The sequence below is a fragment of the Sceloporus undulatus genome, chromosome 1 (assembly GCF_019175285.1).
Source record: "Sceloporus undulatus isolate JIND9_A2432 ecotype Alabama chromosome 1, SceUnd_v1.1, whole genome shotgun sequence".
Lineage (NCBI taxonomy): Eukaryota > Metazoa > Chordata > Lepidosauria > Squamata > Phrynosomatidae > Sceloporus > Sceloporus undulatus.
Window position 1 is genome coordinate 275890739 of NC_056522.1, and position 17013 is coordinate 275907751.

At 38.7% G+C, this 17013-nt stretch overlaps 1 protein-coding gene across 3 annotated transcripts in view; it reads right to left on the reverse strand.

Moving 5' to 3' along the window:
* Nucleotides 1–2324: 2324 nt before the first annotated feature.
* Nucleotides 2325–17013, reverse strand: part of RIC3 (RIC3 acetylcholine receptor chaperone) — a 28728-nt gene continuing 14039 nt past the window's right edge. The window contains exons 4-6 of one of the 3 annotated variants that reach the window (XM_042468483.1): nt 14168–14261; nt 8559–8704; nt 2325–7205 (exon numbers count right to left, since the gene is read on the reverse strand). In XM_042468483.1, the coding sequence (XP_042324417.1) occupies nt 6709–7205; nt 8559–8704; nt 14168–14261 (737 nt within the window). In that variant the 3' untranslated portion in view covers nt 2325–6708. Of the gene's footprint in view, nt 7206–8558; nt 8708–14167; nt 14262–17013 lie in introns of all 3 variants that reach the window. The other 2 variants (XM_042468492.1, XM_042468473.1) reach the window with 2 other exon arrangements.

The window sequence follows — 17013 nt, forward strand, 5'->3', positions numbered from 1 at the left end:
CAGAGTCCTCTGCAACATATAGGGCATTTGTGGCCAATGTGCAAGAGTTCCCCAGCAGAAACGTCTATGCAGAAAAGGTTTCCTGAACATAACAAAGTTTGAAAAAACACCACTACGAGAGAATCTCAGCACCCTACCAAACAGTGATTCCCAGGAAACTATGAAGCTATGTGTGATAGGAAACAAACCTGTTTATAGCATACACATACCCTGTATTTTGTACTTTGATGTATACTATTTTACTGTATTAAGATGTATCCTAGTTCTCCTGCATCCCACTACAGTCAGCCCTCCACATTTGTGGGGGTTTGGGGTGCAGGATCCCCCACCCCCCCAAATAGGAGAAAAAATCTCTAGGTTCCTCAAACCTTAACTCACTTGATATTTCTATCTCTATGGGCTAAGGAACCTAAGCGAAGCACTGCTTCTGTCCTACTGTCGAGGGGCATGCTGCGCCTTGTAATCTTGTATATGACAAGACAGGAGGAAAGTGGCCACGGCCAGATGACCAGAGCTGGGTGAGGCTCCAGGGGTGGAAGGGTAAGCAGGGATATTCTGTGTTATTTTATGCATTTATGACTTCCTAAACTTTCTTTTAGTTTTCTTTACTTTTTCTAGTCTATGCATGTCATCGGTGATTTTCCGCAGTAGGTTGCAAAACTCCAAAAAAGTTCCCATTTAATTATTGATAGCAAACTTACAAATAATCATATCCATGAAAGATAAACCCGCAAAAGTTGAGGATCGACTGTACATACTTTGGCCATTGACTTAATGTGCCTTATTCATGAGACACTTCATTAGTGATAGTCATTTAGCTTTTACTGAAACGGGGGTGAGGACGCACATCAACAAAGAAGCAAATCACTTATCTCCAGTTTTGAATACTGACTCTCTTCAAACCTACACAGCTGTTGAATCTCTAAAGAGGATCTTGAAAGAATAAAGAATTATTTAAGATCAGGTTTGTTTATATTTTGAGAAATATACAGTTTGGATAAGTAGTTTTCCTGCCCATTGAAAGCATAGGCTTTTGGCATGAAATTTAAATCCTATGCCTTTTCCAAGTAACATTTGAAACTTCCATAAAATGACAGCTGTACAAAGTGCGTATGTTTTAGCTATGCACTTCGTAGGTATAATAGAAAAAGAAATCCTGCCAGATGAAAAACAAACCTTAAAAGCTGTTCCATGCCAATATACTGTGGACAAAATGTACCATATTACACAAGAGTGCATTTCCCCTAAAATAACTTCCAGAGAGCTTGTATTCAAAACAACAAGCCTTGAGGCTGTACAACAATATGCAATATGTACAACCATCTTAGGTGATGTTAGATTTCTATTAAATGAAATATAAATGTTTTGAGAGCCAGATCCATCTATTTTAAAATGCATTTCTATATCAAGTCAACTCTAAATCCTGTTACACTAAGGACTGATTTCTGATTTTATTAATAAGGAGGCAGCTGATTTATTTTTTCAGTTAAGCTCTGTTGCTTAAGCAAAACTGCACCATCTGAAGTGCAACTGGGGAGAATCATGTGTGAATGTTCTCAACTCTTTAAAAAATAGTTGCTAAAACTTCGCTAGGCCCTTTCACTTAATGATTAGTTTTTTGATATGTACAGATATTTTAAAATGGTAATAGATTGCATCAGTTATCTTGCCCTTGCCCTTCTCCTCCTGTCTGAAGTAAGTTGCAACCAGGAACAGTCTTGTCTCATCACTTTCTGTCTGTATAGACTATTTTTTCACTGGTTGGCACACTTATTTGTCCATGGTGGCTGCTCACAAGCAGGTTGCCTAAATGTAAGTCCCAGCTGCCAAGCACTGGATTTCTCTGCATAAATGAAAAGTAGGATTTTAATGCATAAAAAAGCTAGTAAAAGCATGTCCATATTTTAATGCATTGCTCACTTTCATTATTGTCCAAACATTATTGTTTTGGTGTTTCCTGCAAACCTCCCCACACCGCAAATGCTCAGGGCACATTTGATTGTCAGGAAGATTGTGTGTGGTCAACCCTACAAATCAGTGCTGGTTAATGAACAGAACTATAGAAAATATTACAAAAAGAAAAGAAAAGGTAATTGTCAAAACAAACAAGGATGTCAAGGAGCCCTGGTGGCGCAGTGGTTAAATGCCTGTACTGCAGCCATTCACTCGAAACCACAAGGTTGTGAGTTCAAGACCAGCAAAAGGGCCCAAGCTCGACTCAGGCTTGCATCCTTCCGAGGTCGCTAAAATGAGAACCCAGACTGTTGGGGGCAAATTAGCTTACTTGCTAATTAGCTTACTTGCTGTTCACCGCTATGATCTTTGGAATAGCTGTATATAAATAAAACAAATTAAATTAAATTAATTAAATTTGATGTTATTATACCTTATGTCCTGAAACAGCCAAATTACCATTGCTCAAAAGAGTCCAGCACTGGATGGCATATGGAGGCAGGTCTCTTATTTGGCCCTATTGTTTATGCCAAGTCCTGACTCTGAAGTAGTACAATAATATATAGTGCAAAATAATGGTCAAATGTTTAATGAATCACTATTTTGTAATATAAATTGAAGGTGCAGTAAACCCAATCCAGAACAGCCAGAAGATTAGAGACTTTCTTGTCTCCAAGATAGGGAGCCAAGAAAGATGGGGAGATTTATATTTACTCAAGGGTAAATACACTCTCTACAAATAATGTTTGCCTCTAGTCCTATAATTGATATCCAAGATGAACATTGTTGTGGGCTAGACAGTGGGAAGTTACTGTAGTAGAAAGGAGAAAAATGGTTAACTGATAATGAGCTCTAATATATGTCTCAGTAACAACTCACTAACTGTGGTTGATCCCTTTCTACTATGTTTCTTCACATCTCTGTTGTGTGCAGTAATTCTGAAGGGTGCCCCCCATCAGAAACCAAATGGATTGTGAAACAATATAGCCAGGCATACATATTTGTAGGACTGAGCCCAGACTATCTGGAATATTTAACTGTATTTTCAAAAATATGTTTTGTCTTTAAATTCAGCTGGCTTTTCTACTGTAGAAAGCAGGAACTGGAAGTGCTAGGTGAACAAAGTTTGCTAGCAGTGCTTTATCCCTGGCTAACATTTTCTAATTCATCACTGTGCCTTTCTTAAAGTAAACCAATGATCATTCTAGTAGAATTTGACAATGTTCTTGTCTCAATTTGTTTTAAATTGTGTTTGAGTTTAAAAAAAGTGGGGTGGGTGGGCACTGAGAATTAGAACTGAGAACAAATATTTAAGCAGTCATATTTTTGCATAATGCTTAGAATGTTATGTCAATTTGCACAAGACTGTTTTGTCCTGTTTGAGCAGTTGAGCATTTGTTTGTTTCAAACTATATGGCGTTTTAGATAAATCTGAGAAAATGTGCTTTTATGAAGTCAATTTTTAAAAAAAACACTTTGGTATTCTGAAGCAAATGTATTTATTTATCAGTATGTGTATAACTAATTTGGTATTTTCACACAATTACATTGTGTTATGTTGTAGAGATTATCGTATATGTCAAGACAGAAAACCTGTGCAGAAAAAAATTAAAACTTGAATTTGTTTCAAACAATTGTGCCTTCTTCCTCAAAGTAACCTTAAAGTGAATTCTTTTCAAGTACTCATGGATCATGTATTCTAAAATTACTGTTTTTTAATAACTGCTACTAGTTTACTCTTGGCACCATATTACAGAAGATTCTCCTGCAGTCAAGTTTCTGTCTAATTTTTATAAAACTTCCTCTCTATAATTTTTGTCTGTAATGCATTAAAAGTAGAAGAGAAAGCAGAAATGGTGGTCTAAATCCTATTGTTAGTCCAAACTATAGTATGACCATTTCATCAATTATATTTACTTATGTGTTGATTCACCATTTAATAATAGATTGAATGGTCTACTGCACTTGGACCTTACCAATAAGATTCCAGCTGGTATTTTACTTCACCTATTCGAAAAACGAATAAGGGGAAACTTAAGCTGGTTTTCTTTGTTTTTGTTCTGCATTGTAACAAACACCATATACAGTACATAAACAAAAAGAAAAATTGTATTGCAATGCTGTCCTGCACTTTACTCAAATAAGGTAAATATAAATATCAAGTTAAAAGGAGAAATATGCTCACAATATTTCATTTACCATTTCCCATTACTTTATTGCTGCAAACTCTTCAACTCATGTTTCTCTAATCCACAAAATGTTGCTGAACTGTGATGAACAACTTCATAAAGGTAGGCTTTCCTGAAACTCTTGCCATGTAGAATGATCAAAGTTTCTTATTTCTGGAACAGAAGCAGGTAAAAACATCTGCTGACCAAACATGTGACATTTCAGCCTCTTCTTTGGCTAATGGAACCTTAGGGAAGCAGAAGCCATAAGGTTCCATTAACACACATCCACTGCAGCCCTGTTCAGCCATTCAGTAAGCCCATTTGCTCCACCGAAAAAGAGAGCATGCTTACAAGCGGAAAGCTCCACACAAACTGGAACCTCTCCACTTTATGTCCATCACTTCCATGTAAGGAAAAGCAGTGACAGGCTAGATGCTCCTCTATTCCCACAATGAAGAAAATGTCACGACTAAACGGAGCTAATGGTTCTATGGAAGTGGCTCAAATACCTTAAAAATGCCTCTGTGGTTTGTGTGCCTTCAAGTAACTTTTAACTTATGGCAACCCATGGGGTTTTCTTGGCAAGATTTGTCCAAAGGATTGCCACTGCCTTCCCCTCAGTTGAGAGTGTGTGACTTGCCCAAGGGTCACCAGTGTGTTTCATGGCCAAGCTGGGAATCAAACAAAGGTCTCCAGAGTCATAATCCAACACTCAAACCACTACATCACACTGGCTCTCTAAAATGCCTATATACTGTTTTAAATAGTGGTGTCTTAAAAGGATAGCTTATAGTTTTTAAGACTCTTTTTATCATTATTATTTTTTTAGCTGTACTTTGTTTCAATCTATGTTGTAGGTCACCTGCAGTCCCGTGTTGGGAGAAAGGCGGAAAACAAACATTGCCCCCCTCCCCTGAGATTCCTAGCAAATCCCCGGACAAATGCTACATAGGTATGATGTATCAATGAGTGACATGCCCACTGGCAGTACTGTCCTATGCATCTCTATTCAAAGGTAGGCTCTGTAAAATTCAGTGATAAATCTCACTAAATTCAGTGAGGCTGGCTACAATTGTATTCCATTCTCCCCTGGGAGCAAGCCTTATTTGACACACTGGGGTTTGCTTCTGAGTAATCATGCCTAGGATTAGGCTGTAACAGACCGGAATGAGAAAAAGTGATCTTCTGCATTCTTTTTAAAATCAATTACATAATGAAAAAATGCTGTAATAAATTATTATAATTTATAAAATATAACTAGTTCTATCAAAAATAAAAATAAGAAACCCTTAGTAGGAAAAAAATCCCACATATTTAAGGAAGGATATTTTAAATGAGAAGGAGGTTCATCTGTCCCCCTCTAGTGTTCCACTTTAGATAACAGCATCTGTGGCTGCATCTGGAAAAACAAGAGAAATATAAATGAGAAAAATGAAGTTTGGGCCTCAAAGAAGGAATATTACATTGCTTTGTTATGCATTCCTTGACCCTAGGAAGTCTCTTTGTTTCTTGGGTTTTCCTATGCTATGAATCACATTTTCTTCAGCTTGGAAGTTATTTCTTTAAGCTGCAACTCTCCATATCCCTTATGCCATGGCATGTCTAGGAATTGCAATGCAGTGCCAAAAATGAAAAAGAAAAACATTCCCTAAACCACCGGACTCCTGTAGATGCTTATAACTTCTCTGCCACATCAAACATGCTGTCCATTGTTAACTGTTTTGTCCCCCTACATAATCATTCTCTTCCTTCTCCTCAGTTATAATTCAAGCAGAAGTAAATTTTGAAAAGGCTGGCTACAAAATTAAGTGAGCATGTGAAAGAAGCTGTGAGCTGAGCTGAGGGCTGAAAATGCTGAGCTGCAGGTGATGTGAAACTGATCACTCATTCCCCTTTAACATTATTAGTGACTGAGAGAGCAAACCTTTGCTTTTTGTTAATTACAGAGCGATAGAATGAATCACTCAGTTAATATACAGTTGCTCTCTATCTCTCAGCTGAAATATACAACTAGTATTTGCTTGAGAACAAAGACATTAAAGCATCCTTTTCACTTTCTCATAATGAGATGATTTGTATCTCTTCTCAAAAGACAAATCAATTCTCTGGATGTTTAATGGCAAATGGTATCTCCTAAGAGGATCAAACAGAAAAAAAATAGTATTTAATTATTACCTGTGATGATATCTGAAATGGGCTGCCTCAACCTGCCTAATGGTAAAGTCAGAGGTGCCCACAGCAAATAAACTCACAGGCAAATGATACTGGATGACTTTTTGTACCTCATACAGGACTAGAGGATGCAGTGAAACTAAGCTTCAGGCCAGGAGACAAAAAGCTGTAAGAGAAAGTGCACATGGAAACTATCGGAGAATTATCTTGTTTTCAGATTCCTTGGTTGGCTAGAGCAAGCAGTTGGCACTATTGTTGCTGGACTAAGTGAGTCAGGAGAACCATTAACTCCTGTCTGAGACAAACAGCCATTGCTATGGGATTTCAGCTAGGTACATGACAGAAGAGGTACACTTTTGTCCCTTGAAGCAAAGATCACAGTCTATAGAAATGATACAAGAGGACATTGTCCTCATTGTCCCAGTAATTCTCCTCCCTTTGTGTTTCGCTTCCTCAGAATTCCAACATCATCTGGATCTCCATCACTTTGATCTTTGGACACTGAGTTTTCATGGTCAGAATCCACCAATGACTCCTCTTTGGTTGGCTCTTCTGTGTCACTACAGCTATCGGAGAAGAATCCTGCATTCTCAGCTAACACAGCAGGGTCGTCATCTTCATAGTGACAACAGTAGCATTTTTCAAACTTGCGGCCATTCCCACTCTGGTCACAGAAAGTGATGTGCCGGTCCTTCTCATGTCCTGCTTCAGGCCCATCATTCACTATAGCGAGAGCAGACAAAAGCGTTTCACTACACAAATAATCCTCATCGTCCACAAATTCCATTTGCTCTGCTATCTCTTCAGCAGAAGGCTGGCTCAGGTCAGGGCAATCCACAAGAATTGTGTCCTGTCTGCGCTTCAAACAATCAGAATTATCATAGACAGGATAGGTCTCTTCTGGATAACCTTAGGACATAAAATAAATTTGTCTTAGATGGAATAATCACCCTAACACCTTATCATATAACAGCACTAGATCTGCACAATGAAGGGATTTCAAACTTTGATATTTGAATATTTGTGGGAAATGCCATTAATTTCCATTTGCACTTTTTTCTACTCAGCGGAATTAGTAGTCCAGACTATTTTGTTTCTCTTTTGAAATGTCAACAGATCAGAACTGGAGTGGAAAGCTACAAGGGGGCATAATTTATACACATGAGTGTGCGCATGGACATGCACGCACGCGCACACACACAGTTTCAGCATTGCTCTCAGCACAACTGAAAATGACATCTTGTCCAGTTTTTGCCCAAAAATGTATGATTTTTTTGGATGAGAGGTTGCTTTGGTGAGGGCAAGGTACCCAGACCACTATGTTTTTGTGATGATTTGAGAATTTGGTGCCAATTTTGGCTGAAATATTGGCCATTTCCTCCCCAATTTTCAGGAGTTTGGGGACTCTCCTGAAGGCTTGGGCTTCTGGAAAAAAGGGCTTGTGGATGGCATATGGCCTGTGATCCATATGTCCCTGATCCTTGGATTATCCCAAATTCAATTGAACATTACTAGGCTGAAAATCTCCATTTGCAGCACTGCTTGCACTAAGTTAACACATTTGTACAAGCAGCTGTGCAAAACCACTTGCACAGCCTCTTGTGCTAGCCTTGGTTCTTTTCGCAGCCCTTCCCACCCAAGTTGGGGAAATGATGGCCCCATACAGATAGGCCAAAATAAAGCTGCTTCGAGTCACTTTAGAGATCTGTTGTTTAAATGATGCATGCGTCCTAAGAGTCCATAAGTTGTGCCAAAGCCATGCTCCAGTCCTTATGACCAGATTGTGGCTTTGGCACAACTTCCGGACTCTTAGGACGCATGCATCATTTAAACAACATACCTCCAAAGTGACTGGAAGCAGCTTTATTTTGGCCTATCTGTATGGGCCTGATGTTAACTTTAATGACAGCTCCAGATACTATCAAAGGGCCCTCTTGTCCTTCATTTTTTTAAAAAAAAAAAATCCTGCTTAGCATGTGGTATAGCAGAAGTGAGCAATGTATGACTACTCCAAGGTGTATGGGGAGGGGTGGGGGGTGGAATTGGCTTATGGATTTCTTGAAGTTGTCAGCCCTATATTGTAACAGAACATACTTGTAATCTGAGTCCCTGTAGTGACTTTCTTGTTCAGGTCTTCAAAGTATGCTCATGTCCCTTGAAACGATGATTGGCTTCCTCTGAGAAGCTCCTCTTGAAGATGAAAAACAAGAGAGCTAACCCCCAGGGTCACTTGGGATAATAATGAAAAGTCATCTTGCTTACCTTCCCAGTCTTGCATATATGGAGCTTCCTCAGCTTCTTGTTCTGGGGAGATTCCATCAATAAGTTTGCCTTCTTTCATAACCTTAGTAATTTCTCGGAGTTGTTGAAGCAGTCTTTTCTCTTGATCAGTAGTACCATTTTGGGCCCTGCTACATGACAAGAGTTAAAAAAAGAACAAACAGCACCTAGAATGAACCTACCACTGCTCATGACTCACAACAGCTGAAAGTGCTTTTAGAATAATAATAATAATAATTTTTATCCCGCTTTTTGCCAAGCAATCAAAGTGGCGTACAACAGACTAAAATATATCCATATATACACAATACCCCCTTAAAACAATATTAAACAGTATAAAACTAAAACTAACATTTTAAAATGCAAACAATAACCATGGGCAGAGTTCAATAAATAGGGAAGTCTTATTCATGGCCAAGTATTTTATTCCTGGAAGGCCTGTCAGAAGAGATCCGTCTTAATGGCTTTTTAAAAAAGCTCTCTAGAATGGTTCTCAAAGCTTTGTCCTGCTGAGGCTTCCTGGGATCTGGGGGGCCAGGGGAGGAAGCACACAACTGTTGCTCTCAAAAAAAATGTCAAAAGGAAAGCCCGAACACACAGTTGTTCAAGACCGAATTGTGGGTAGGTGGGTGGATGGATGGGAGAACAGATTAAAAGAAGAAAGGTGTGTGAAGCTACCTTACACCACAGCAAACTTCAAATGCCCCTAAATCAGAGGTGTGAACAATTTTCTATCTCAATTTGATTGTGTTCCTTCAGATGAAGCCTGCATTTTCTCCCATCTTTTGTTCATATCAAGGCTTCTCCCCACATTTCACATCTGGAAAATATGCATTTTTGTAAGCATTTTTTTCCATTAACTAAAGCATGATTGCATGCATTCTTTCAGTTATACACAGTTGTGGCTGTCACATTTTAAAATCCTACATATGGCTTTATGCATGCAAATGTTTTTTTTTCTCTGAAATGCAATTCAATCTTTACAAACATGTGAATTCATTCAGCTGATATGCTTTTGTTTCCTGACAAGTATTAGGATGTGTGAAAGAGATACTTTTGTTGACAGTCTTGATTCCAGTGAAATTCTCTTCCATCTCTGCTCCCCAGAAGTGCATTCCAGATACAGATGTACTGAGACAGTAACAACCTATTGCTTCATATAGTTTCTGGCACTGGACTGCTTGGACAGAAATATGGTGGCATTCTACTTAAGCTGTTTTAGATTTCATGGACTAGTCACAAAAATTCTAAATACTGCAGTGAAAGCTAGAGACACAATATGAAGGAAGTAAAGGGTCACAGAGGTGAGAGAAGGCAAGTCACCAGGGAGGATGTTGACCTGAAACATGATGACTAGAAACAACTATCCAAAACCTTTGGCCAAGTCTCTATTTCTTTAGTTAGCAATTCATGTCAATGTTTAGTCAAAGATATTCTAGGCACTGGGCAATTATATAATATGCTAAAAAGGCATTAGTAACTACAAAATAAATGGAAAGAGTGATTTTTAATACATTTTTATCTCCTGAAAAGGATCAAATAGTTCATAATTTTTTATTACCATATTCTCACATGCTGAGTAAATATCACAGAAAGAGCTACTTATGTAATTTCCTCTCAAATTAAAAAGGAGACCAGCGACAGGCATGAAACAAAGAAAGTGTGTCTGGCACTGATCTTGTATTTCCCTTTGTCTCAAACCTCAGAACGTCATCCTAGCCTTTGCCTGACCTCCTTTCTCAGTCTCATTTTCCACATTACATAATAATCTAAAATGAATGAAACAGAAGAACATCCACCTCCTGTTTAAATTCTTGTGTTTCTTAGTCAGCATCCTCATTGCAGGCAAGGTGAGAAAATAGGTCTGGATCTACTGGAACTATGTCTAACTCCTAGCTTGTTAACAATTGTGAACTGCACCCTGCCTTAAATTATATTGCTGAAATGAAGAAAGTTTGAAGTAGGCAAGAATGAATTTTTGTGTGGCAGGACTCTGAACTGTGTTATTTAAAACAACCTCAGAATTCTATTCAGAATTTTTAAAAAACAATGTATACCCCACCTTTCTGCTGGAATGAGACACAAGACAGCTTACAAAATGTTAAGATAAAAGGTTAGATTTAAAAACTTATTTTAGGCACGGTACAGAGTGCCAGGAAAAGGGGGCCAGGAGCCGCCTCTCGTTGCTGCGTAGCGGTACTGCAGCAATCAAATTTTGCGGTACCGCTGTGCAGCAAAAAAGGAGTGCACAGAAGCAGCTCCTTTTTGTGGTGCAGCTGTGCCACTGCAAAGTTTCAGAGACAGTGCAATAATATCACAGTTGCGTTGCGCCATTTGGATGTGGCGCAGCAGCGACATCATCACTACACATGCCATCTGTACAGCGCTGTCTAGTGGTGACACCCTGGCCACATGCTAGGGTTGCATGGCGTGCAGTCACTCCGCTCCTGGGTAACCCTAGCACATGACGGCGTCACGAAGGGCCCATCTGTACCGGGCCTTAGAGAAGTTTTTTTTTTAAGTACACAATTCTATTAAAAATGCACATTGTTAAAACAATTTAAAATATACTGAAAACATAACTGAGATGATACAAGGGGAAAAAACAGAACTTATTACTTTTAGATACTGTACATATAACTCAAAATCAAAGGCCTTAGCCTGCCTACAGAATAAAAGCAGGAAAGAACTTAACCAGACCTCCTGTGAAAAGAAGTTCCACAGGTGGCAGCAGCCACTGAAAAGGCTCTCTTCCATGTCCTCACCAGACAGGTCTCAGATGGTGGTAGAACCAAGGGAAAGCCTCAGGATAGAATCACCTGGGAAATGTGAAGAGAGGGGGCTAAATTAGCCCCTCTATTCAGTTGCATCTCCCCTGCAAAAATGGAGGCTCACACATATTCAAACTCCATAGGCTTGAATGGGGAGCATCCCTGTGCGTGCAAGCCTGGGCGCATGCACCATTAAAAATATCAGAGGTCACCCCTCTGTGGATATTTGAGGTCGCAGTTCTCAGATCTGCAAGTTAGGCGAGGGCGACTGTACTGTATATACTTGACTATACATTGACCTCATGTATATATTCTGGGGCCAAACTTATGGATTTTGATATGACTCATGGATAAATCAAGGGTAAAACTTAGGGACAAATAACCAAGGATGCAAAGGATGAAGCAAAGAAAAACCAAGCACGCTGCCATTTTTCCACCCCAGTATTCAAAAAGGCCAAAGGTGGAGGTGGTGGAGCTGCAGCAGAGACAGTCCAGGGGGTCAATGCTTCTTTTAGTTTCTCCCAGGATGGACTAAGCTCTTGCCTTTGGCCACTCTACTCAGAGAAAGGGATACTTTCTATTTTGATAAGAGTTAAGGTACAGTACTTACACTGACCCATAGATAAGTTGACCCAGTTTTTTGGAAGTTTCATTTTTGACTAAAATTTCTTTTTAGATTATTACTCTCCAGTTAAGCAAGACTAAAACATCTAAAACACTGCCAAGATAAAAATAATTTACTTGTCTAGTAAGAGAGGAATACCTTGCAACAGTTGATATGGAAAGGCTACATCTCTGTAATTATTCATATGGGTACTTTTATCCTGCTTTTATACTTCAAATTAAGCAAGAGTGGAAGGAGCAGAACTAGTTTGCTCTCATCCATGCATTTAGAGCACCTTGTCTTGAATACCTAAACTGGGCTTACGGGAATGCTTTAGAATGCTTTATGTGCAAGGCTTTGATTAGTGGACCATAGGGTCTTAGTAAAAACAGATTCCACAAGCTTTCTATATCTGCCCATCATTTCCCTGATGGCTCTCAAGCTAAAAGTAGCTTTTCAAAGTCTGTAACTTCTAGAATGGCTGAAAAATCAAAGGTTTAATTTGCTTCGCATCTGAACTGGCTTGCATACTGAATAGAGATTTTTACCTCACAGAATAACAAATGAAGTATTGTGGTGAGGTGTTTCAGTAACAATGAAACCAGCAGGATTGAAAGGGTTAAAAGAACAGGAATTTTAAAGGAAATGTTTCTACAGAAAGGAGACAAAACAGTGCTCTTACAAGAAATCCTACAAAAAGGCATTGATAGGGATTTGTAGAATTGCTTGCTTGAGAGAGTTTGCTAGTCTTACCACAATTCATGTGGCTTCCCTCCGCTTTCTGAAGGCATTATTCCTTCTGCGCACAGTTTTACCTCGCAATGTACATTGGGTGAAATCTGAGGGCTGATGGTTATCCTGATTCTAAGTTTTATTAATGTTTTCCAATGGATGGATAGTTGCCTGCTAGACTCAGATTATCAGCAGAACATCCAACAATGGTGAGTGCCAGACACAGCTCAAACTGATTATAACAAGTTGTATTAATGCTTTCTGCAGCTTCCAAGTTTGAAATGCTGAACCCTACTGAGAGAATTCACTAGTACCATTTTAGAGTTCAGTTGCTATGAAGCATTCCCAAAGATCTATTAGATGTCTGTCACAACTTCAGCAAGCATTTGTATGAACAAGCAAATAGCAAAAAACTAAAAAGAGACAATTTCAAATGCAGCCTATGGTGTTTATTTATTGCCTTTTTTTAGTTCTAAAAAAGGATAGCAAATTGGTCATTCTCAGAGATCAAATGTGGAACGAGCAGGAAGGATTAGGTGGCATTTTAAATTCTGTATTCATAAATATTCCTATCACAGTGGACAGTAAAGATGATTCAAACAAATATGATCCAGACAAATACAAATGGCAAATAGTAAGTGTGCAGAAGAAACTCTCTATCAACCGAATCTCCTTAAAGAAACATATTTCTTTCCCTTCCATCCCCATGGTGATGATCTCCATTATTCCAGACATCTATCTACTGAACACAGAATATAGGGATTTCTTCTGAAATTATGTAACATAGGTGAATATTTTGTAGATGTAGAAAACATATCAGTCTATTCTGAGAGAGTATAATCACACAAAACTGTTAATGTCTCTTTATCCATCTCTGTGTCTTTTAACAGACCAGCAAACTACTAGCCAGTAGAAATACTTACACTAAAAATCATATGGGTGCATTCTAGACAAAGTGAACATTTTGATTTAAACACAGAACTAAAAAATAGAAGAGGAAGGAGTGCAGTACCTTATAATTAAACAGAATAATAAAGTAACTTCTCCTTGATCATCTTCAAGAGATGTACATTTTGAATTAAAAACATATTTGTATTTGGGGAGATTATATTTTTTTATTATTATTCCCCTTATTTATCTCCCACCTTTTTGAACAATGAGGATTTAGGCTTTAAGCTTACAAACACACCAGATATAATATGAATAAAAATATACAAAACATTAGAATGAAAATATGTTTAGACTATCAATAATATTAAAACAATAAACTACAGTACTCTATTAAAGCCCATTCTTTAGTCAATCCTCAAAAGCCTGCCAGGATTTTTTTAAGTATTTGCCTGTTGATTGAAGGTTAGGAAAGGATTTCTGGAGTCTAGGAGCATCCACTGAACATTTTAAAAAGTTTAAAGTACTGTATGTTCTAAATAACAAGTACAAAACAACAATTCATGTGTGGAGCTAAATACATAATGCACACATACCTTTCACAGTTGGGTCCCACTCTGTTGATTAATTTCTCCATGGCTTCTTCAGTCTCTCTCAGCTTTTCTTGAAGCTGGGCCAGTTCATAGTCAGCTGCAATACAAACAGGATCCCCAGAGGCATCAGTCAGTCGCTTCACCTCTCAATTCATTCCTTTAAGTCGGTATGGCTTGCCTTCAGAACACAGCAAGCACAAATAGAACTTGTTCTGAGCAAACCATGAGTGGTGACTAAGAGGGTTTTGCTAGTCAACAGAACTAATGGAAAAGGTCTTTTATTCTTCCCAGACAGGAGATGAAACGGGAGATGTTCCTAAGGTTAGTGAAAGCATATATAATGCAAACAATTGCTCATCAGTGGTGGCTACCTGCTGAGTAACTGCCTGACTGAAAATGCCTACAGACAAGAAAGGCTGAGACACAGCAAGCCACCTAACCTAATGGCATCAAGAATATTCAGCAGGAAAGCTAATGACTATTTTGGTCAAGAAGAAAATCAAGACTGCTGTTCTATGCACAGTTTCTTGGGAATTAGACTCATTCAATAGGGTGGGTTTTCTTTTTATACACATGACTGGACTATGACTGGAGACCAGGATTTGAACCCCAGCTCGGCCATGAAAACCCACCGGGTGATCTTGGACAAGTCACACTGTCTTAGGCTCAGAGGATGGCAATGGCAAACCCCATCTGAAGAAAACCCCATGATAGGTGCCATAAGTCAGAAATGACTTGAAGGCATACAACAACAACAAACAACAAATAACAAAAGCAATCAAATAAAAAAGTGGGCTTAAGAATCCTTTTGTTGTTTGCATCCATGAATGTATATACACTATGTAATTATAGCGGTTTGATTACAATTTAAATATCAACGTTCTAGTCTCTGAGATGTGGGATTTGAAGTTTGGTGAAGTACTTAGAATCAGAGAGTTCTAGTGCTGAAATTCAGGGAAGAGGCTAGAGCAGTGATTCTCAATCTTCCTAATGCCATGACCCTTTAATACAATTCTTCATGTTGTGGTGACCCCCAACCATAAAATTATTTTCGGTGCTACTTCATAATTTGTATTTTCCGATGGTCTTAGGCAACCCCTGTGAAGGGGTTGTTCGACCCTCAAAGGGGTTGCGACCCACAGGTTGAGTAAACTACAGATCCCAGGCTTCTATAGCTTTGGGCCATGCCAGTTAAAATGTTGTCAAACTGCATTATTTCTGCAGCGCAGATATAGCCCAAATCTATGAAAGCTTATGCTACAACTTCTTTCACACAGAGGATTTTACAAGATCCCTTTGCACTCAGTTCAATGGATAAAATAAAAGCTAAAAAGCAATTAAATAGACAGCCATATTTAACACAGTTGAAAAGGCAGTAAAAACATAACAATGATGATAAAAATGCAGCCAATTCTGAAACATCTAGTTAATGGTCAAAGGCCAAGGTAAATAAGAAGACCTTTGCCTGCCAATAGAAAGAGAGCAAAGAGGGAGTCAATCTAGTCTCCTGAGAGAAGGAATTCTCTTCCATTTCCTCACCAACTGTATTTGTGATGCTGATAGGAGCAAGAAATAGCCCATAAGCTATCCAATAAATAAAATTTAAATTTAAAAATATGCCTTGCAAGAAGACAAGCATGGAAATAGGAAGACAAATGGAGACCATAATTATCTCTGAATAATTCTTGTTGTGTGACTTCAAGTCATTTCCTATTTATGGTGACCCTAAGACAAACCTGTTACAGGTTTTTCTGGGTCTGAGAGTGTGTGACTTGCCCAAGGTCACCCAGTGGGTTTCCATAGCCATATGGAGAATCAAATCTTGATCACCAGAGTCATAGTCCAACGCTCAAACCACTATACCATGCTAGCTCACACCTCTGAATGATACAAACAGTAAAAAGAACCTCCATTCACTTATCAGTGCTGCTTTCCCCCAATTACATTACCAGTCTATATGAACCAACAGTGTGATGCTGCAGCAAAGAAGGTAGATACTATTTTAGCCTGCTTTAGCAGAAACGTATTTTCCAAGCTGAGAGAAGTAATAGTCCTACTATATTCTGCACTGATCAGACCTCACTGGAATACTGTGTTCAGTTCTGGACACCTCATTTAAAGAATATGGACCAGCTGGAGTGGATTCAGAGAAGGGCAACAAGGATAATAAGAGGTAAGGAAAATGAACCAAATGAGGAATGGGTGAAGGAGCTGGGCATGTTCAGCTTGGTCAAGAGAAGACTGAGGGTGACATTATTGTATTCTTTAAGTATCTCAAGGGCTGTCACAAAGAAAAGAGTGCAGGCTTATTCTCTGCTTCTCCGTAGAGTAAAACCAGTTTTTAAGTTATAGAAGGGTAGACTTTGATTGAACATTAGACAGTAAGAGCAGTTAGGCAATGGAACCAATGGCCTTGAGAGATGGTCTCCTTCCCTGGATGTCTTCAAAAAAAGGATGGAAAGATACCTGATGAGGATGCTTAATCTAGAGATCCTCCACCGAACAAGGGATTCAATGGCCCAATTGGATTCATTGGCCAATGAGGCCCCTTCCAACTCTATGATTCTATGGCCCTTCTTATGCTTGGTGCTTCAAACAGATGACTTCAAATACAGGAAACACAACAAAGAAAGAAATAACCCTACTATTCAGTAAATCTCTGCACAGCTATTTCTCCTCCCTCCCCCAGTAGATTTTCCAAGAGAAAGAAGCATTAGGTAAACACAGGAAGGTTCCAAGTAAAAGATTATAATGTCTGGACCCAACAAAAAACCTGTGATTAAGGGATTATTTGTGTTATGCTCTGATAACATTTCATATGATTTATTAATACACTGGTCATCAAATTG